Genomic DNA, 21,779 nt, shown 5'->3' on the forward strand with positions numbered 1-21,779 from the left:
TGGAAGGAAACTTTCTTAGATCGGCACCATCTTCGAAGACTTCCCACTTCGACTGGTAGACTCCGCAAGGTTGAAGATCTTCTGGCTCTTGCGATAGCCTTAGCAGCCTTGTGCGAAAAACCTTTCGCTCTGACCAGTCCTTCGACAGTCTGAAGGCAGTTAGGTTTTGCAGAGCGGGAAGATTCTTGTGGAAATCTGTCGAAGTGGGGCTGTTTGAGAAGATCGCTCCTGAGAGGAAGCGACCTGGGAAAATCTATCATCCATTCCAGTACCTCTGTGAACCAGTCTTGGATGGCCAAAAGGGCTATCAGGGTGAGCTTGGTGCCTTCTGACGAACTGAAACTTCCTGACCACTTCTCCCAAGATCTTGAATGGGGAAAAGCATACCCGTCTAACCCTCCAATTCTAGGAGAAGGCCGTCTATTGCTACTGCTCTGGGGTCCGAGATTGGGGAGCAGTAGTTTTCCAACCTCTTGTTCCAATGGGTTGCAAAGAGGTCTATATGAGGTCTCCCCACAGGAACCATAAGCTTTCAGCTTGCACCTCCTGATGAAGGGACCACTCTGTGGGAAGAACCTGATCTTTTCTGCTGAGCAGATCCGCCCTCACATTCCTTTCTCCTGAACAAATCTGGTGAGGAGAACGATGTTTCTCTCCTTCGCCCACAACAGAAGGTTCCTTGCTGCAATGTACAGGAGAAGGAATGTGTCCCTCCTGCTTCCTGATATAAGCCAGGGCTGTGGTGTTGTCGGAGTTGACTAGAACTACCTGTCCTGAGACCAGAAGTTCGAATCTGGAAAGAGCTAAATGAATGGCTGTCAGCTCTTTCTTGTTGATGTGCCAGGCCTTCTCCTTCCCAGGTGCCTGACACTTCTTCTTACCCCTAGTGTTGCTCCCCAACCCGACTCGACGCTGTCTGAGAACAACACTAGGCGAGGGCTCGGGTCGTAACTGAAGAGACAGTCCTTTGACCCAGCTTTCTTTGGGTCTAACCACCAACTGAGATCCTCTTTTACCAGAGATGAAATTTGGAAGGAAAGTTGACTAAGTCTTGGGACTTCTGATCCCAAGATTCTCCATCAGGAAGAACTGAAGAGGTCTTAGATGAAGTCTTCCCAGAGAAACGAACTGTTCCAGCGAGAAATGGTCCCCAGCAGACTCATCCATTCCCTCGCGAAACAATGTCTTTCCTCCAGAAAGTCTGTCACCTTTTCTAGGCAGCGATCTATTCTTTCCAGGGATGGAAAGGCTAGAAAACCCCGAGAATCCATCAGAATCCCCAGGTAGACAATTTCCTGCTGAGGAATCATCTGAGACTTCTGAGGTTCACAATAAGTCCTAGAGACTGGACCAGTTTTAGGTGTTAAGTAAAGGTCCTCCAGACAACTTTCCTTGAACTGGACCGGATCAGCCAATCGTCGAGATACATTGATATCCTCACTCCCTCTAAGTGCAACCAGTGAGCCACATTCCTGAGAATGGTCGTGAACACTTGGGGCTGTGGAGAGTCCAAAGCAAAGAGTCCCTGAACTGAAAGGTTCTGCCTCTACCACGAACCTCAGGAACTTTCTGGAGGAGGATGGATGGGAATGTGAAGTAAGCGTCCTGAAGGTCCAGGGACACCATCCAATCCAAAGACGAAGAGACTGAAAGAACTGAAGAGGTCGTTTCCATCTTGAACTTCTTCTTGATCACGAAAAAGTTCAGGAGCTCACGTCAGAACCGGTCTCCACCCGCCCGAGGATTTTGGAACAAGAAAAAGACCGATTGTAAAACCCTGGGGAGTGAAGATCTTGCACCGGTTCTATGGCAGACTTTTCTAGCATTTGATCCACTGCTGAAGAAGGGCTTGCCTTGACACAGGATCCCTTGTATCTCGCCGATAACTCCTGGGAGTTGATGTCAAGGGAGGACTTTCCCTGAAGGGGATGAGGTACCCTTCTTCAAAACAGAGAGGGACCAGTCATCCGCCCCTCTCTGTGCCCAGGCTTCGGCGGTAACTGTAAAGTCTGGCACCCACTGGAGTCTGGAGGACTTGATTTTCACTTGAGTCTTCCTGGAAGGGAGTCCTGAAGGCCTGGATCTTCTCTCAGGTCTTTTGCTGAAAAATAGGATCTGGATGACCACGAAAGGGCTCCTGAAAGGGGCCTTCTCCTTCTTAGCAATAGGAACAGCAGGTCTCATCCTCTTCGATGACTGAGCTAAAAGGTCCTGAGAAGCCTTCTCTGATAAGGGAGAAATCTCCTTTACCAGTTTCTGAGGGAAAAGGTGGGGGAAAGAGGAGCAAACAAGAGGAAGACCTCTGAAGAGAGACACCGATTTAGAGAGGAAAGAGCTGAAGACTGACCTCTTCTTGAGTATACCAGTGCCGAACAGGGCTGCGATCTCCATCGAACCGTCCCTCACAGCTTTGTCCAGGCAAGACAACACACTGCTGAAAGTCCTCCATACACTGAATTCCTCTTGAAGACTGTTGGCCAAGGCCCCAAGAGACCAATCCATAAAGTTGAACACTTCCAGCAACTCTAAAAGGCCCTTGAGGAAATGGTCCAGTTCACTCATTCCCCAAGAAGCCTTGGCTGATGAAGAAAAGTCTCCTGGAGAATCTACCAGATTAGAAAAAAAAATCAGAGCCAGCAGAAGATGGAGGAGCTAACCCCATAGGCTCCTTGGTCTCATACCACATTCCTGCTTTCCCAATAGTTTTAAAGGGAGGCAAAGAGAAACAGTCTTGCTTGCTTCCTTCTTGAGGTTGCAGCCACTCTCCGACTCCCTTTAAAGGCTTTCTTCATGGAGATCGTAGGGCATTTTTGACAAGAGGAAGATTTCAAGCCTTGGTGCTGTCCATAGAACCAGGGAGAAGGAGGAGAAGCAGCATGACAGGGAATCTCCAAACTCCTGAATCAGTAGAGCTGCCAACCTCTTGTAATCAGAAACTTGTGACGTCCTTAGGAGATTCGTCCTCTGAAACTTCCTCCAGGCCAGAAGGAGGAGGAGAACGTTAAAAGAAAGAGGGCACATTTATCAGAGAAGAGAGCCTGGATGGAGAAGCACTCTGTCCAACAAAGAGCACCTGCCCGGAGAATGGCGCCTGACACCGGAGAGTAGCGCCTGACAGGTGCTGGGCTCCTGCCACTGATGAGAGCCTTCAGGAGAGGGCCCTAAAGCTGGGCGCTGGCAGGAGAGCGGTGTCTGCTGGAAGGAGGCTGAGCTTGGAAGAAGGCCTTTCACTGACTGTCCAAAGGAGAAGTACTGCGGGAGAGGAGCCCCAGGAGAGGCGCCTGGGAGAGGCGCTTCCTCCGCCTTGATGCGCCTGGAAGAAGGAAGCCTGCAGAGACGAGCGCCTGCTCCCGAAGAGCGCCTGCTGAGAGAAGAAGCTTGCTACTTCTTGAAGCTTGGCAGGAGAAGAGCGACACTTGCTGGAAGAGCTTCTGGAACTCTTAATAGGAAGAGAGGTCATCCTTCCTAGAGAGGCGCTCAGCCTTTGCAAAGAGCCAACAAGAGCTGATAACTGCTCCTGGAGGCCGAGAAGGAGAGACTTTAACTCCTGCAGGAGAAGAGGAGGAAGATCTTCAGAGCTCTCTTCCTGACTATAGAGAATCCCCGGAGCGCTCAGGGCTCGAGTCCAAATAATCTTTCTAGGAGCCTTCAGGATCCTCTTCAAGAGAGCGACTCCTCAGCCGAACTCCAAACCCTCTAGAGAAGAGAAGAGCCAGAAGAAAAACACTTCTTCAGGATCCCTTTCCTATGGCGATCCAAGGCAGCCTGGGACAAAACTTGGATCTGCCGAGAGGGACGCCTGATCGTTGGGGATGCTCTTCATCCTCCCTGTGGCTTTAACATTCCTCCTCCACTGGGTCTGGGAGTTTGGAAGAGGTCTAGACCCTGGAGCAATCTGAGCCGATCAGACGCCCTCCACTGCACTGGGGACACTGACATATCACTATCACTTTACCTTCCTTCCTCCATATCTGCCAACCATCTTGCGGAGTTCTGCAGCCATTTCCTGATCCACAGGTTGATGAAGGGTGAAGGGGCTGAAACCAAAAGGATTAGGAGAGTCTGGTGTTAATCTTCTTGATCTCATCAGGAGAACCTTGACTAGGCTTCTGGAAGAAGCCTTCCTAACTCTATCCTTCCAAGCTTGCTTCAAATAAGAGTCAAAACCTTCCATTCTTGATCAGACAACTGAGATCACTCCTTGCACCTAGAGTGTCAGAAGAACAATCATTCCCCTAGTCCAACATACAGTGTGAAGGATCTACAGCTTTCAGTAACCTCACCTACACTCTTGCCTAGCACACAATCACGTGGAACACAGGTTTTTCATTAACATCATACATTCTTACTTCCCAATCCAAAAGCAAAAAAAAACAGTCCACAAGGCGTATGCCAACCAAAGATCAGATCGTCACCAAAATCAGTCCAAAATAGATCCTCAAAGCGAAAAAATGAAAATCAAAGCAGGAGGAACCAACAACAGATGTTGCGGAACCAGCGACAGAGAAAATCTGATTAAGAAAACCCAATGGTTCCTATTCCCGCCACCCAGCAGCAGGCGGTATGGTAGATCACCTGACCTACCTGTTGTGCAGAGATGCAATTTGAAATTCTGTCGGGAACGTCGGAGACTATCTATATCTGGAGTTTGCATGTACAAAAAAGATTTTTAAAGCACTGGGAAAAGATCATCTGTAGATACAGAAAGGGCCATAGATTTTAAGAAAGAAAATAGACTGATTCTGTTTCCCCAAAGTCTTGTAAAGCATTATTTGTGAATTCTGGGAGATTTTTCAAGAACATGCTCAAAAATGTTAGAAACCCAATATCTGCAATTTCTAACCAAAGATCTGTAGCCTTTAAGAAGCCCCAACAGGTCAGCATTATACTCTAAAATGTTCCCAATCCATCTCCGGCGGAGTCCTGAATGGGCAGATGTTTGTCCCCAGAAGGGTGAAAGAAGAAGAAACAACTGGGTCAAACCAGAAGGCTCAACCACAATTGAATCATGTCTACCGATTTTGCAACCTTTTGTTGCAGAGAGCCTACTGCTTGAAAAAGAACAGCTGTTGGATCTAACAAAGGATGCCGACCTCCACCTTCTCGACTGACCTTCAACCTTCTTCCTGACTATCTACTACCATCCTTCCTAATTGTCTAAGTCAAACCTAAATTTGATTTTACCTTAGGACTTACGTTACCAGGGGAAAGGGAAATCTGCTGCTGACACTGCCTGCTCCATTGCCAGTTCATCCTACCTTGAGGTTTGCGGTTCTCCACTGACCCCCGCCACCCATTAGGGCTGGTTCTGGAACAGGCAGGGAGCTGAAAAAGAGCATTCTCCCTATTATCTTTGTCCTGATCTTTTATTTCCCGTTAATTTTGACATGAAACTTGGAAAACAGACTAATGCTAATGCTGACAATTTGTCTTCTAATTTCCTAAATAATTTCGATTCTAAAAGCCTCTTTGTCAAATCAGAGTCTCTACCGCTGAATCTTTCGCTTGCTCTTAACTAATGATTTCCTGCTTGAGATAATCTTCCATCTGATCATAGACCATGACATTCTCATTGCAATGTGAATTACAAAGACTTTCCTGCAATTTATCAAAAACGAATGTCTGTCATTTTTGACACTCATCCTTTTCTTGCAGGCTGTGCAATGGGAGCGGTAGCAATTTCCGTCATCAAAGCAGATGGGAAGCCGAGTGTTGTCCAAGGGTGGTGTCTTATCTAGTTTATCCATTTCGAAATCAAAAGCCAGAAAGTCAAGACGGGAACCAGGAAAAGAACAATCCAGAGAAAAGGGCGATCAAAACCAGTCCAAGTCGTTATCCAAAACCAAAAATGAAAAAATGGGGTCAAATAGAACCAAAAATTCGCCTGATGTAGGACAAGTCCAAGCAGCATGGCAACAAAGTACATCAATTGAGGATCTCGGCCATACACAGCCGGGACTTGACCTACGTTACCAACGATGCTGAACTCATTTGACAAGATTTTCCTGTAAGCGTTGGTAATCGGAGACAGTTAATTACCCACTTAGTGGGTAATGAGTTGAGGATATAGTTCGGGCTGAAGGTAACCAGGCTAATTCAGGTGTTCAAAATCATATATGAATTTAATGATAATGGTCTACAAATATTTTAAGATGATATAAAGACTCTTACACAAAAATAGTAACTTTGTTTAAGGTAAAACTCTAAAAAAAAATATCCAAAATATGTTTAATAACGTGTTTCATAGCATACAAACTTTGAAATCAATTTAAAACACTTTTGTTTTAAATACATAATTATTTCATCAAGTAAAACTCATCACTTAACATCAGACTTAAAATTGTAAATTTTTTTTTGAAATTTACCCTAATAAAATTGGATTGGTCATTCAATTTTGGTTATAATTAGATGTTATAAATCATATTTAAGTCACAATTAAAAATTAAAGAGTGGTCATGGATCGACAAACAAACTGAACACACTGTCTACATGACTGGTGAGGAGTCTTGTTTAAAGGCTGCACATGAGTGGCAGAGGCAAGGAATAGGCCACTGCACTGACACACAGTCCTAGAGACTGAACATATATACACACAAGATCATCACCCATGCCCCTCTCCATCCAAGCTAAGACAAAGGAGAACCAGGCAGTGGCTGCTGATGACTCAGCAGGTAGACCTATGGGCTCAACCAAAACCCCAACTATAAGGACTAAAGGGTCATGTTTTGCCAGCAAAATCTATTATGCCATGATCATGGTTGAACTCATGACCACCACATATAAATCCAGGCAAAATTTGACTGGCTAAGATCAGGAGAAAAATGATATTTTCATAATAAAATAAATTTTTGAACATACTTACCTGGTAGTTATATATATAGCTTAAGTCCCTGACGTCTTTGGCAGAATTTCAAAAACTCGCCAATCGCCGATCGGTAGTCAGGTGAACCACCTGTGCGCCCTCTACCCAGGTACCTGGAACCATTCCAACTATTCCTCAGATCTTCCATGCCCTAGTCTCTAGAGGAGGAGGGTGGGAATTTAATTATATAAACTACCAGGTAAGTATGTTCAAAAATTTATTTTATTATGAAAATATCATTTTTAAACATCTAACTTACCTGGTAGTTATATATATAGCTGATTGACACCTTTGGTGGAGGGTCAGAGACAGCCAACATCGTTGGAATTTGCTGGGTTAATAAACCAACTTAAGGTCCTTACCTGGATTAAGGAAGCTGACTTCAATGAACTCCCCTCATTTTGTCTGCTTTCCTTAAGAGGTCCAGCGATCCACTCAGGGGCTGAAGACCTCTAGGAGCTGCCAACCAGTGTACCAACCTCTATGTGACAGACAACCTATAATACCCTTGTTCGGGCGCCACCAAGGAACAAAAATGATCATCTGACTAAAATTGATGATTGTGGAAGACTGCATTCAATCTTCACAAACAACCATAAAATTTCAACCATTCCAAGGTAAGAACAAAGGGTATTGTTTTATGGAATTGGATTAAGGAAGCTGAGTTCAATGAACTCCGCCTCATTATGTCTGTATTCCTTAAGAGGTCCAGCGATCCACTCAGGGGGCTGAAGACCTCTAGGAGCTGCCAACCGGTGTACCAACCTCTATGTGACAGACAACCTATAATACCCTTGTTCCGGGCGTCACCAAGGAACAAAATGATCATCTGACTAAAATCAATGATTGTGGAAGACTGCGTTCAATCTTCACAAACAACCATCAAATTTCAACCATTCCAAGGCAAGAACAAAGGGTATTATTTTATAGGATTGGATTAAGGAAGCTGACTTCAATGAACTCCCTCTCATTATGTCTGCATTCCTTAAGAGATCAGCGATCCACCCAGGGCTGAAAATCTCTAGGGGCTGTCAACCGGTGTATAACCTCTATGTGACTAGACCTCCTCTCAATACCCTTGTTCGGGCTCTACCAAGGAACTTTCATCCCAATGATTGCGGAAGACTGCGTCCAGTCTTCACAAACAACCATAAAAATTCTCAATTCCAAGGTAAGAAAAAGGGTATTGGTTTATGGGATTGTAGGGGTATTCCCCTCTCCATTACTGAATTAGATGCTATAAACGGGCTGGCGTATAGCAATCTTCGCATAATGTCTTGACTTGTTTTAGATAGTGAGAGGCAAATACTAACTTGCTTCTCCAGAAGGTCGTGTCAAGATACTCTGCAGGGACCTGTTCTGTTTAAGAGCTACAGAGGTTGCTACTGCCCTGACCTCGTGCGTCTTTACTTTCAGAATCTTGTAGTCTATCTCTCTACATTCCATATTTGCTTCTTTTTATCAACTGTCTGATAAAATAAAATAGAGCATTCTTCACATCTATACAGAGAGCTTTTGACTGAGCACCAAAGCCCTTCTGAATTCCTTCTAAGTCCTTTGTCCTATCCAGGTAGAGCCTTAGAGCCCTTACCAGGGAATAGGACTCTCTCTCTCCTCCCCTGTTATGTCCGTTAGGTTCGGAATCTCGAACGTTCTGGGCTAGGGTTGTGATGAGTATTCATTTTTTGCAAGGAAGCCTAGTTGCAGTGAGCAGATTGCCTTGCCTTGTATAAAATCTATATTCTTGCTGAGAGCATGTATCTCACTAACTCTTTTTAAGCTGTCGGCCAAACTGACCAAGAAAAGAGTTTTCATGGTGAGTCCTTTAAAGATGTCCTCTGCAAGGGATCAACCTACTCCCATGAGGAACCTCAGGACCACGTCTAGGTTCCATGCTGGTGAGTTCTCTATATACAAATTTGGGTTACAGAAATATTGGAAGAGGACACATGGTTGTCCTTGCACCATCCTCTAAATACCTCCCACTTGGATTGGTATACCTTAATGGTGGATAACTTCCTTGATTTGCGATAGCGCCAGCTGCCTCCTTCGAAAAACTTCTGGCTCTTGTGAGTTTTCCGATAGTCCGAAAGCAGTTACTAGTAGCGCTTGTAGGTTTTGGTAATATCTTTCCAAGTGGGGTTGTTTGAGTAGATCTACTCTCTGAGGTAGGCTACTCGGGATGTCCACCATCAATCCAGTACTTCTGGGAACCAATCTCTTGTCGTTTAGTAAGGGGCTACAAGGGTCATTCCAGTCCTCTCATGTGACACAAATTTTTTCAGTACCCTGTGTATTATCTTGAAATAGGGAAATGCATACACGTCCAAGTTGGACCAGTCCACCAGGAACGCGTCTATGTATATAGCCCCGGGATCTGGTACTGGAGAGCAGTAAGTGTCCAACCTCTTACGTTTGCGCTGTGGCGAAGAGATCTATGCAAGGACGTCCCCAAAGTCCTGATGTAGCGTTCATTCTTTTGAGAGGACTTTATTTCCTGCTCAGAATGTCCGCCCTCACATTTTTCTCCCCTTGGATAAAGTGGGTTACTAGTTTTACATTCTCCTCCTTTGCCCAAAGAAGAGATTCTCTTATTGTCTCGTATAGAGACCTGGAGTGAGTGCCCCTTGTTTGCTGATGTAGGCCAACGCTGCCGTGTTGTCGGTGTTGACCTGCACCTCTTTGTTCCCCACTGTGTTCGAACTCCTGAGAGCTAGAAGGATTGCAGTTAATTCCTTCTAATTGATGTTTAACTCCTCCTGCTCTCTGGTCCAGGAGCCCGAGACTTTTATTTCCCTCGTGTTGCTCCCCATACTGAGTCCGTCCGCGCCGGATAACAACACTAGGTCTGGGTTCCTCTAATATAGAGAAGGGACCTCCTGGAGCTTGACGGGGACGTTCCACCACTACAAATACGGTCTTATTGGTTCCGAAATGGGGATGCACTTGGTCTCCAGTTCTATTTCCTTGTCCCAGTTCCGATTTAGATGAAACTGTAACGGGGTATAGAATTAACCTCTCAAAGGAGACAAACCGTTCCAGCGAGAAAGGGTTCCCAGCAGACTCATCCATTCCTTTGCCAAGCATGACTGTCTCTTTATAAAGTTCTGAAATTTTCTTGAGGCTTGTCCTGTCTTTGCAATAAACGGAAAAAACCGAAAATCCTGACTCTGAATCTTCATCCTAAGGCATAGAACCTCTTGGGATGGGATCGGCTGAGATTTCTATCTGTTTATCAGTAGACCTAATTCTTTGTTAGGCGCTTGATGCCAGTGCATCTTGCGTCCTGAGCTAACTCCACGTCTTGGCTTCCAATATCTTGAAGCCTGACGCCCTGGCGATCAATGCCTTGACGCTTGGCGTCTTGGGTTCATTGACGCTTGTCATCATGGTATTTCACTCCCTAGATGCTTGACGCCACTGCATCCAGCGTCTAGAGTTTCATTCACTACGTTCAGCGTCTTAAACTTCTGGACGTCTAGAAGCTTTAGTTGGGCGTCTATTATCCTTCTTCTGTTTTCCTGGTTGTCACGCTTGCAGCTGGGAAGACAAAGTCTGCTGCATATTTTATAGTAAAGCTATATGCGGGGCTTCCTGCTGTTGGGGACAGGCTGGGGAAGCCTCAACTCACGGCAATTATTTCCTTCTCATCGTCAATAATGGACCGTGGAGGGTTCATGAGACAGTACCAATCCGAAGGAGGAAGAGGAGGATGTCACGGAAGGCAGCACAGTGTCCGCCACGCTCTTGCAGCCCGGTATCCTGACTGAATAGAACTGTCTATGTTTGTTCTTAGTAGGAGAGCTACCCTTGGGGCTGGAAGGGAAGAGCTCCGGCTGCTGCTGTGGCTACAATCTGTAGTCTATGAAGTGTTATCATGACGTCCCTCAATATTGGGTAACTTGCTCTTGAGAGGTCTCGGCTCCAGAGCCAGACGTCAACCTTGTCTGTTTAGGCCGAAAGAGAGAGACCGAAACTATAAAACCTTTCCCGTGGACGAACTTCAGAAAATTCTTGGAGATCGGGTGCATGGGGACGTGAAAATACGCATCCTGGAGGTCCAGTGAGGCCATCCAGTCATGCTGTCTGACCGCTGCTAGAACCGATTTTGTCGTTTCTATAGCGACCTTTGTTTATTGCACAAAAAAAAGTTGAGTGCAATCCCGTCTAGCACCGGTCTCTAACCCCCCAAGTATTTGGGGATCAGGAATAACCGAATGTAGAATCCTGGGGAATTCGGATCCTGAACTCTCTGTCTGGTCTCCTTTTGCAACATCATAGACACTTGTTGCTGTAGAACCTTTGCCTTGGTTCTGTCGTTGCATTTGGCAGAAAGGTCGAATTGTCTTGTTACTAGAGGGGGGCCTACTCAGGCTGGACAGTCCGGCTCCTACCGCAGTCTGCAGGAGAAGAAAGGCAGGTCCTTCTTCTTCCCTGTGTAGAGCCTCTTCTCGTTGTCATTCATCTACCCGCCCTAGAGGAACCTCTATCGGAGGGCCGACCATGAAAGAGCTGAGATACCTGAAACACAGGAACCTCAGCCTTACTCTTTTTAGCGATGAAAGTCGTAGGTAGGACTTTTCTTGCTGTTTTAGATCTTAAATCTTACGTGGTTTTCTGGGCCAAAGATGAAAAGGCCTCTATACCAAACCTTGAGAGAAGGGGTGAGAGGAAAAAAGAGGTATAAATCAATTCTGATTTTGATTGGACGTGACCCCATTAGCCAGGAAAGAGCAAAGATGGGCCCTTTTCTTCAGGAGTCCCGCTGAGAAAGGTGCAGTTGATTCGTTGGAACTATCTCCAGTCCTTTATCCATACACGACATCAGATATATGAGTTCTGAAAAATTCCATCAAAGGCTGTCTTTCATTGTTTCTCCTTCCACTTTGGACGAGAAAGTATCCATTCTTCGTAAATGCTGCCCTCTTAGGCCGAACGCCTTCACAAGAGTAAATTCTGAAGGCGGGAACTTGGAGCAGTCAGGATAAATTTCTCTGGGAAAAATTTCAAAATATCTTCATAAGTCTTTTCAAGTCTGATAAAAGCTGATGGTCTTTTATATTGTCTTCACAGAAATCTCTACAATAGGATTCACAGGAGAATGCGAGATATTATCATTCTCTTCTTCGATTTTAGAAGACGGAAGTAGCGGCGTCTTTTCAAAATATCATCTTGACGCCTGGCGTCCTGGCATCCAGTCTCTTGGATTTTAATGCCTGGCGTGTTGGCGTCCATTTTCTTGAAGCTTAATGTCTTGGCGTCCAGCTTCATGACGCCTGGCGTCCTGGCGTCTAACTTCCGACACTTGACGTCCAGGCGTCCAGCTTCTAAGTCTGACATCCTGGCGTCCAGCTTCTCGGCGCTCGGCGTCCCTGGCGTCCAGCTTCTCGGCCGCCCCCTGGCGTCCATACTTCTAACTTTCGCTGTCCCGTCAAACCTAGAGGTTACTTGAGAACTGGCCGCCTGTGCGACATCGGTCAAAAGCTTCCTCGGTTGACGTACAGCAACCAATGGACGAAAAAACACTTTAACCTCGCCTTTCCTATGGCGAGGTGAGCGTCTGGGAAACGTCAACAGGTGCGCTCGAGGGGACGACTGCTCGGTAGCTAAAGCCTCTTGCCTCCCTTCGTCTGTCGACTTTCCTTCTCACAGGGGTTGGTGAGCTTGGAAGAGGTCTAGGACTAGGAGCACAACAGGACCGAGCGGTCGCACCCTCCACTGCACTTGCACTAACAACATATTAACACTTGTATTTTTAGATCTCTTATTATCGATCACATATTATCCCTGTCTTCTGAGAGGGATTTTACCTGTTGGGCCAGGGTCTGAATGGCAGCCAACAAATCATTAAAATATTGGGTCCTTACCTGTTTCAGTAGGGGTTCAGAGACTACCACTACGGGAGAAGGATCAATAGGATAGTTATCAAGGGAAAAGAATTAACTATTCCTGGTTATATCAAGAAGAGTGAGAAACAGTACTCTTGGCTCTTCTGAGCCGGTCTTTCATTCCGTTCTTCAGACATACTAAGTGGGGATCAAGGAGACTTTAGCAAGCCGCTTGCATCCCCACACACACATTTTCACACTCGATGAAGTCAGATATGTTATAAGAAAATCCAAAAGCGAACAAGCGAAAGCCAAGCCAAAGTGTACTTCACCAAAATAAGTTGCGAAAAACACAGGCTACGAGCGAAATTCCATCGATGTTACCGACACAGCGGCAGGGAAGATCTGAGGAATAGTTGGAATGGTTCCAGGTACCTGGGTAGAGGCGCACAGGTGGTTCACCTGACTACCGATCGGCGATTGCCATCGAGTTTTTTGAAATTCTGCCGTGACGTCAGGGACTTAAGCTATATATATAACTACCAGGTAAGTTAGATGTTTAAAAAATATTTTATTACCAAGTTACAACCAAGCATCCTTTTGCTTTGTTAAACAAACACTGTTACCCCTTACTTGTTTCTTGTGGTCGTGCTGTGTTGGTTACCCCTGTGAATACATGGATGTAGGGGATCTGACTCCAAAGAATTCACAGAAGAAAAACAAAATGATAATACTGTACAGTAAAACTGTCTAAAATTTTAAAATAGAAATCACTATCCCTTCATGAATATCACTTCTCAATAAATTAATCAATACTGACTTCCCCATTCACTCCCACCAGAAATTATGGAACCAACTGTAGATGTAGACAAAACATGCTTGATGGGACTGAGAACACTACTTGAATACAATCATCCCAGCTCTAATCATCTTATTATTCAAAACACACAAATACTGAAATCCAAGGAGAACTAGCCTCCCTCTGAAATCCAAACTAGTTTTAAATGGATATTCCCAACAGAGAAGGAAGATGACTTTTGATATTCATACCTCCCAAGTCCACATTAACAGGTGGTTGATGAAACATCCCACAACTCCCATTACTGGCTTTGAAAATGAGCACCATTCCATGCAACAGGTTTCTTTATCAATAATCAAGATCGGTGAAGACAAGGAGTCAGACTTGGACAGCAAAATGAAGGGAAGCCATATAAATTAATTACAGTGAAAAGGAGTTCAAGTGAGGTTGTTCTTAATAATATAAAACCACAGTTGAACAAAATAGCAAGACTCACTGGAAGAAGGGGAAAGGAATATGGGAGAGAGATAATAAAATAATAATAAGAAAGACAGAAAGCAAAAGTACACCCTCTTATTAAAGCCAAAAGCAAAGATCCCATGTCAACTGAAACTGCTTTATGAACCAGCACAAGCTTCTAAACCCATCCCTACAACAACAAGGGCATCAGTGTATGGAAGGGATACAATAAACAAAAGGAAACCAACCAAGTTACTTGTCATCATTAATTACTGACTAGTCTGAGTGGAAATCAAATAAAAAAATACCAAAGTAACAAACATTAACACATTTCAATCAAAGTCAATTTGAAAATAAATAATTACTGAACTAGGCACAACACAGAGCATATAAATGCAAATACTGTAATTACTGAACTAGGTACAACACAGAACATATAAATGCATTATTCAATAAACAAAGTATGTAAAAATAAACAGGAAAAGACACACCCTGTAACTAATCATTTATAAATCACTCCATTAAGAAGGATGGAGAAAGAGGAACTGGATTACACAAAGATGAAACTGGGGTTAATTACTAAAAAATGAATTAAATGGAAATTAGATTAATTTTCTAAACTGATGAGGGCTAAAATTCTTGCCAATTGACCACACTACTACAAGGTTATATTCCAATTCTTGACTCTGTACATACCGGTCTGTTTTCACAATTACACTCACATCGCAGATTTCAGCCCCGTGTTTAGCTCTTATACTTTTATAACAAGATGATATTCCCACAGAGAGTAGTAAATTGATGGGGTTGTTTTGAAACCAATTAATTAAAATCAACACATTTTTCAAAAGAAGCTAACTAATTTCCTAGGAAGTAACTGCCTTCTGATAAGTCTACACAACATAGGGAACAACATAACTACCACCAGACTGCTAGAGTCTGGATGCATACCTAGCAAGTAGGTAGGGCACGTTAACTTCTTTTTTGGGTTATGTCTACAGTTTACAGAATTTGCTGACTGCTGGAAGGATGAATGGACACACGAATGGCAATAGTAAATGGATGGGTCTTTATTACAAAAAGATTTTGTCTATTAAGAAATTTAATTTTACAACTGCTTTTTGGGCAGGCAACTTTAGTCACTTTCTTAATAAGAAGTGACAAAGAAACTCGCTATAACTATGTAGCTATAGAGGAAGAAACAGATTATGTTTCTTCACATTTACAATATAGGCACTCAGACCCAAAACAAGAAAGCCACTCTTACCTTTCGAAAGAACACACCTGAAAAAGAGAGAAATTTATGCATTAATAAATTTTAAACTTAACACAACTGCAACCACTAACTATGCAGATTCCTCTTCACAAAATGAAGCTCACCTCTTATTATAAATCTAAATAACACTACAATATTTTATGCATTTCAAGTCTTTTGAGTTTTAGAGAAGGGGGTCAAGAACTCATTTATAATAAGTCACTCCATTCTGGATGAGCTTAGCAATAATTTCCTTTTATCAAGTAGTGTAAATTTCTTTTTTACAGTATAATGCTGGTTTTGAAGCTGAATACCTGAACTGCCTTGTAGTTTGTTTACAAATTAAAAAATAACAAGAATAAAAGCAAAAAATGACACACTAAATTTATCTAGGAACAGATATCTCTTTAGATTTCCTAATAAAATTGTTTTAAAAATATAATTAGAGATGTATCAATTCTTTTTGCACATTCAAAAATTATAAATTTCCTTTCCAAATATATTTGGAATATTTTATTGATATTTATGCCTGTTATTGTATGTAAAAAATGAAAGGAAAAATAGGTAAACACATTTCCAATTTACAGCTAGTTAGTGATCATTCCCTTTACGCAGCCTGATTTTCAGGGAAGACTTAATTAAACCATATCCCACTACCCTCCAGACATCGTCCAAATTATACCTAACATTAAATTATTTGTTTACTTTGTTTTTATTTTCTTTGGATGGCCTCATTTGTCATAAGAATCTTGAATGCTTAATATTTTCTAACATAAAAGTCAAACAATTACAAATTAATGCTACAAACAATTTCTGTTTTGTCTATACAAATCATCACTTTAGCAACAACCTTCTTTTCCTCACAAGAAAATCATATTGTGACCACACTCATCTTTTGTTTTCTACAAAGAACAGTGCCAGTTCCATGATGCCTACCACAGACCATCAGAAGGTATTAAGTAGTCTCACAGTTTAAGTGTAGGTAAAAATGAAGACTACTACCACTTCCCTCTGGTTCAGTAACTACCATTTTATGTAGAATCTGAGCGCCGTGTTTTGTACCAGCCCCTTGGGGATGAATGTAAAAATATAAACTAAATACAGTAAGTATCATTGGCAAAAACATGAAGAAAGGCAGTAAATATCCAGCATGGTGACTGGCAGGAATCAGGCTGCAGTAGCAGTCTTCAGTTTTACCCAAATATCTACAGGATTGTCGACATCACCTCTAATAGAATTCACCTAAATTTCTGTTTGGCAATCTCAGAAACTTTTCGGTCAGCAACACTCAAAATTATCTGTTAAGGCTAACATTCATTATCTCTTAAGCTCTTCATATCTAGGCTATATTTTCGTAACCAAAGCTAAAAGATAATATAGCCTAAAACTCAACAGGTCAACAAATGGGTTATATTTCAAAAATAGTCTCTAATTCCCCTCACCGTGCTGTCAAAAATTTTGAACACAGACTATGGCAATTGACATTTTCATAAAAATTTTATATGCTTTACAAGTTTAAAGTAGTCATTTTGAAGGCCTGCTGTAACAAAGGAATTGACTTTGTTTTGACTTGAAATACCTAGCCATTGTAGGTCTAAGAGCATTCAACTGGATTCGATGCCCCCACCCTTCATGTTGTCAATAGACAAGCAGTCACTGTTGTCATCCAGTAAACACCCCAAAAATACCAACCTAATGTACCTAGGGGTGTTTACTAGTTACAAACATACGTTTGCTATGGAGGGGGGTGGGCCTCGTTGGCGGAACGCTGGGTTAATGCCACGGGCATAAGGTAATTCAAGTCGATCGTTATCTTCAAAGGTCAAGCATTAGAAGAAATTACAAAAATAAAAAATATGACTGAAGGAATTATACAAAGCAAGTAAAATAACACAGGAGAACGTCAATCTGCCATAGTCAATCAAAAAGCGGACAGCCGGCTTAGAATAGTCTATTTCATTCTGAAAACCTACGATAATGGAATATGATTTTTGGGATCCTAATGAGAAACAATCTCCCGGGTGTTCCTGGCCGGCATCCTAAGTTAGGTTACGTTAACAAGGTTCAGTTACCGTATTGGCCTTTATTAAATAAATCCCACTGACTCAACCCGTTCATCCTAAGGAAAACTAAAGAAAAATGTCCCGTGGAAGAGAATATCACCAAAAAGCATTAGACAAAATAATGACAGTCCTACAAAAGGGGGAGTGGACACCTCGAAAAGATTATTTGACACTAACTGAATACTGGACCCTCAGTGACCTTTCCAGGGGGCCCTGAAGTCAACAGCAACCAATTTTTTAGCTGCCATTTCCTCTAAATTATTTTCAAGGCAGTTGTTTTGAAGTGATTATTTTTTTGGAATTGCGATGTCCGGAACGTCTTGTTCAGCTCGGGAGAGTCACTACGCGGATAGTTTTGCCTTTTCAACGGCACCTCAATTCTTTTCGACTCTTAATCAATTTCTTCGAGTTTCTCCTCCCTTTTCCTTCGACTTTTATTTATTGTATATATTTCTTGTCTTGTTTTTTTACTTATTCACATGATTATTGTACATTTATTGTTTTTATCTCTTTTCACTTAGTCCACAACTGTAAAGCAGGGCGTGGGCTAAATTCTAATTCTGCTTTGCTCAATTTGCATTCAATATTTCTTAGGTGCCCTGTTAGGCTGTTTCTACCACTCAACCTTAAACAATTTGAACTCGCCCTGCACAATAATCTGAATCTGGCATATTTTATCGTATAATGTTTCTCCCTCTATTTCTTGTTCTTTTCTGTATGTATTTCTGTGACATTCAAGCATGTCTCATTTTTTTAACGCGGTTAAATTAGACAGAGTCGAAATTTTACCAGTTGTCTGTGTAAAATCTTCCCAATTTTTAGCGTCCTGTAAAATAAAACTATCGAGATGGCTTTGTCTGTCCGTCCGCACTTTCTTAATCCGCCCTAGATCTTAAAAACCAAGGCTAGAGGGCTGTTGATGTTGATCATCACCTCCAATCATCAAACATTCCAAACTTCCAGCCCTCTTGCTCAGTAGTTTTATTTTAAATTAAAATAGCCGATCGTGCATCGTAGCAACGTCAACACAGGCCATGATATAGCTGAGAGTTTCATTTAGCATTATACGCTGCACAGAAAACTCGACTGCGCCAAAGATACTTCGGCGCATTATGTACTTGTTTTTTTACATTTCCTGTTGCTCATCCCTTTCTCTGAAGCCCTAACACATATCCAGCGTTATCTATCTACATTCCACTGGAATACTTTTAAGCGTTTATGCAAATCACCCCAGACACAAATAGGGGTGTTGTCTAGGTTATTCACAAGGTTCACTCCTGGATATAATCTATTTCATCAAAGGTAGCATGACTAAGGCGGGAGGGGAGCAGAAAGCACTCAAGGAAACACCAATTATCTTAACAGGTTCCCTGTGAATTGTTTTGCATGAGAGATCGACCAAACAAATTCATTCATTCATTCAGACATACATACATACAACGTACATACATACATACATATCAATGGAAGGCCAGGATACATACATACATACATCTTCAATCATGACGAGGAGTGTATTTATGGAAATACAGTAGCTTATTTAATATTTGTGAAATATATATATATATATATATATATATATATATATATATATATATATTGATACAGAATATATCGGTTAACATTGTATGTTACACTGTCACTCACATACATACACACACACACACACACACACACACACACAACACACACACAAATCATAAATATATAGTGGTACTAGCATATATAATATAGTATAAATGTTTTGTATATATATAGCTATGCATATCTATATATATATAAGTATTTATTTATTATAAATTGTATATATGTTGTACAGTATATAAGATATATATATATATATATATATATATATATATATATATATATATATATATATATATTTGAGATTTTATCAAATATATAAGTTTATAAACAACCATGCGGAAGACTTGAAACAATTGTTCGAAATTCTTACAAAAATAAAATATATCTTTCCACAAATAGATTTGAAAATTTTTTCTAAATTCTGCAAATTTATCGAAGGATAAATGAATTGGAATATTTGACATCGGACGATCCTTTTTAGCGACTAGATGGCTCAATGGATTTCGCCAAACTGATCAAATTTAGCCAGCTCGTCACCAAAACTGCAGCCCCTGAATTCCATGATGTTCACTTCATATCCTTCGTTGGTCAATTCTCCAAAGTGGATTCATGCCGAATGGGGCCGAATTCAAGTTTCCTGGAGGATCGTTTGTAGCTCCGATTATTATATATATACATATATATTTATATATATATCGGCATATATATATATATAATATAACATTCACTCAGTTGAATAAGGGGACTGCTTATACTCTTTCAAGTACAATAAAAAGGAATCCACAATAACATTAAAAAGGTGAGCTACAAAATCTGAGTTCGGAATGTCACCTGGTTTGCAAAAACACAATGGTTGAAATATTTACATTTGGCAGTTAATTAGTGGTTGGGATATTAAACTGACTTGGGAAAGATTTATTTACATTATTACTTTTAACCTTAAATAAAAATAAAAACTACTGAGATTGGCAACAAGGGCTTTTGGATTTTATGTTTGATGATTGGAGGTGGATTACAAACAGAATTTGGAACCTCTGGCTGATCAGCGATTAATAAGATCTGATGAAACACAGAAAAAGTGGGATTGGAATAAAGTCTACATTGATGGCCAAAGTGCGGACATAGCAGATTAATGCCGTTTCAATGCAGTGTTAACGTGATGACCTTGGCAGACATTTGGCATCTTCAAATCTGGAAACTAATTAGTTTGTTACTTTATAAGATTCATTGTTTGGATGTAAATTACAGTGGTTGAAATAAACTTGCATGGCACATCAATTGTTTCATAAGAATTTATTGAGGTTGGGAACTTTGTAACTAATAACAAAACAATTGGACTAGCATGATAAACGGGTCGGAAATGATTGTAATTATTGAAGTCGCGTTCTTCAGAAAATGAATTTTTATTGTTCTGAGCAAAAATGTCCCCTCCTACTGGATGAAAATTACATCGTTTTCGACTTCGGTACTAATTTGATAAAATAGTTGGAATCAACAGACAATGACAGATCGTTCCTGAGAGTCTGATAATGTGGGAACGTGCAATGATAAAACTGGTATCTCTCTCTCTCTCTCTCTTTAGAAAATTCCTCAGGGACATCACATTGACATTCACACAGATTAATGAATACAATGCACATATAAGGTTTGATTAACATGAGATGAATCATTTGGCGTCTTCCTGAAACAAATTGGTACAGCCACCTCATTATCATCAATTGTGGAACATTAGTGTCTGTTTCTCTCTTGGAATTTCTTGATGGCACGGCAATGCAAGTTTGTTTGCACACTCGAGAAATGTACAATGGTTAGCCGAGACAAATTCAGTGATATATGTAGTATTGTACACAAGCCCCGTTTTTTTTTTTGGCTGTATGAAAGCTGTTAGGTTAGGAGGGGTTAATGAATTAATGCTTTGAATTGAGTAATTTGGGTGTGGATGAACTCATTATTTTTGAAAATTCTACGGAGTTTTACAATTTGGTCCCTTACAATTTCAGAGATTGGGATCCTGTATTGTAGAAATCTCTTGACAATGACAGTCGGATTACGGGCATTCAAACTGGGCTTTCTTCGATAACTGGAAAAACAAGCCCACACAAACACATGACAAGATATTTGGAAAATCTTGTGACGAATTCTCTCAATAACCCACCGATGCCATTACCTAAATATTTTCGGGAGTACATCGGGTTCTAATGAGGGATGATAGCAATGCTAATATGAGGAGGGTCAGGTCATCCAGTACAAGTTCGGGAAATAGCGGCAGGCTACGAATGACGAGGGCGTTACAGAAAATTTATCTTGACCAATCTGGTCACTCTCGTGTATTTGGTCATCTACGATATCTCGGGATTTAGCTAGTCAACTTTCTAGCAAAACATCCTCAGGGAGAGCCGAAGACGTCAATCTCATTGGCTATAATTTCGAAGAGTTCTGCGCCTGTAGAGAGAAAGTGCTGTAGATAGTCCCGGCAGTGTTGCCAGATCAACAGATTCAACGGATCAATCTGAAATCTGATTTTTTGGCGTTTCCGATTTTTATATATTTTTTTTTCTTTAAAATGTGTGAAATCTACAGATTTCGGGCAGTCTCATCTCAAATGTTTGAAACTGACTCGCGAAACTGTAAACTAATAAAAAAAACGAAAAATTAAAATGATGGTAATTCAAAGAAGTTTGATCTTGTGTACATAATTCCAGAACTTAAAAAATATTTTTGGAAGGCGGTTGACATTCCACGGAGCGTCAGCAGGCAATTTAACTAATCATGTTTCTGTGCTGTAAGGATTAAAATAGACTAGACATTGCTGGTGCAATTTACACAATTTCTTAGAGCCGGATCGGATAAATGAGGGTTAGAGAACAGTCAGGATGTTTTGTCAAATTTTGCTTCGATGGAACCTAGAATATAAGTAATTAGAACTATA

The 21,779-nt window shown here is 41.5% G+C and overlaps 1 protein-coding gene across 1 annotated transcript in view; it reads right to left on the reverse strand.

Annotated features, from left to right (window-relative positions):
- Positions 1-21,779, reverse strand: part of LOC136837473 (acylphosphatase-2-like) — a 275,757-nt gene that overhangs the window by 23,112 nt on the left and 230,866 nt on the right. The window contains exon 3 of the mRNA XM_067102262.1: positions 15,213-15,229. Coding sequence (XP_066958363.1) covers positions 15,213-15,229 — 17 coding nt within the window. The remainder of the gene's footprint in view (positions 1-15,212; positions 15,230-21,779) is intronic.

This window comes from Macrobrachium rosenbergii, chromosome 59, assembly GCF_040412425.1.
Source record: "Macrobrachium rosenbergii isolate ZJJX-2024 chromosome 59, ASM4041242v1, whole genome shotgun sequence".
Taxonomy (NCBI): domain Eukaryota; kingdom Metazoa; phylum Arthropoda; class Malacostraca; order Decapoda; family Palaemonidae; genus Macrobrachium; species Macrobrachium rosenbergii.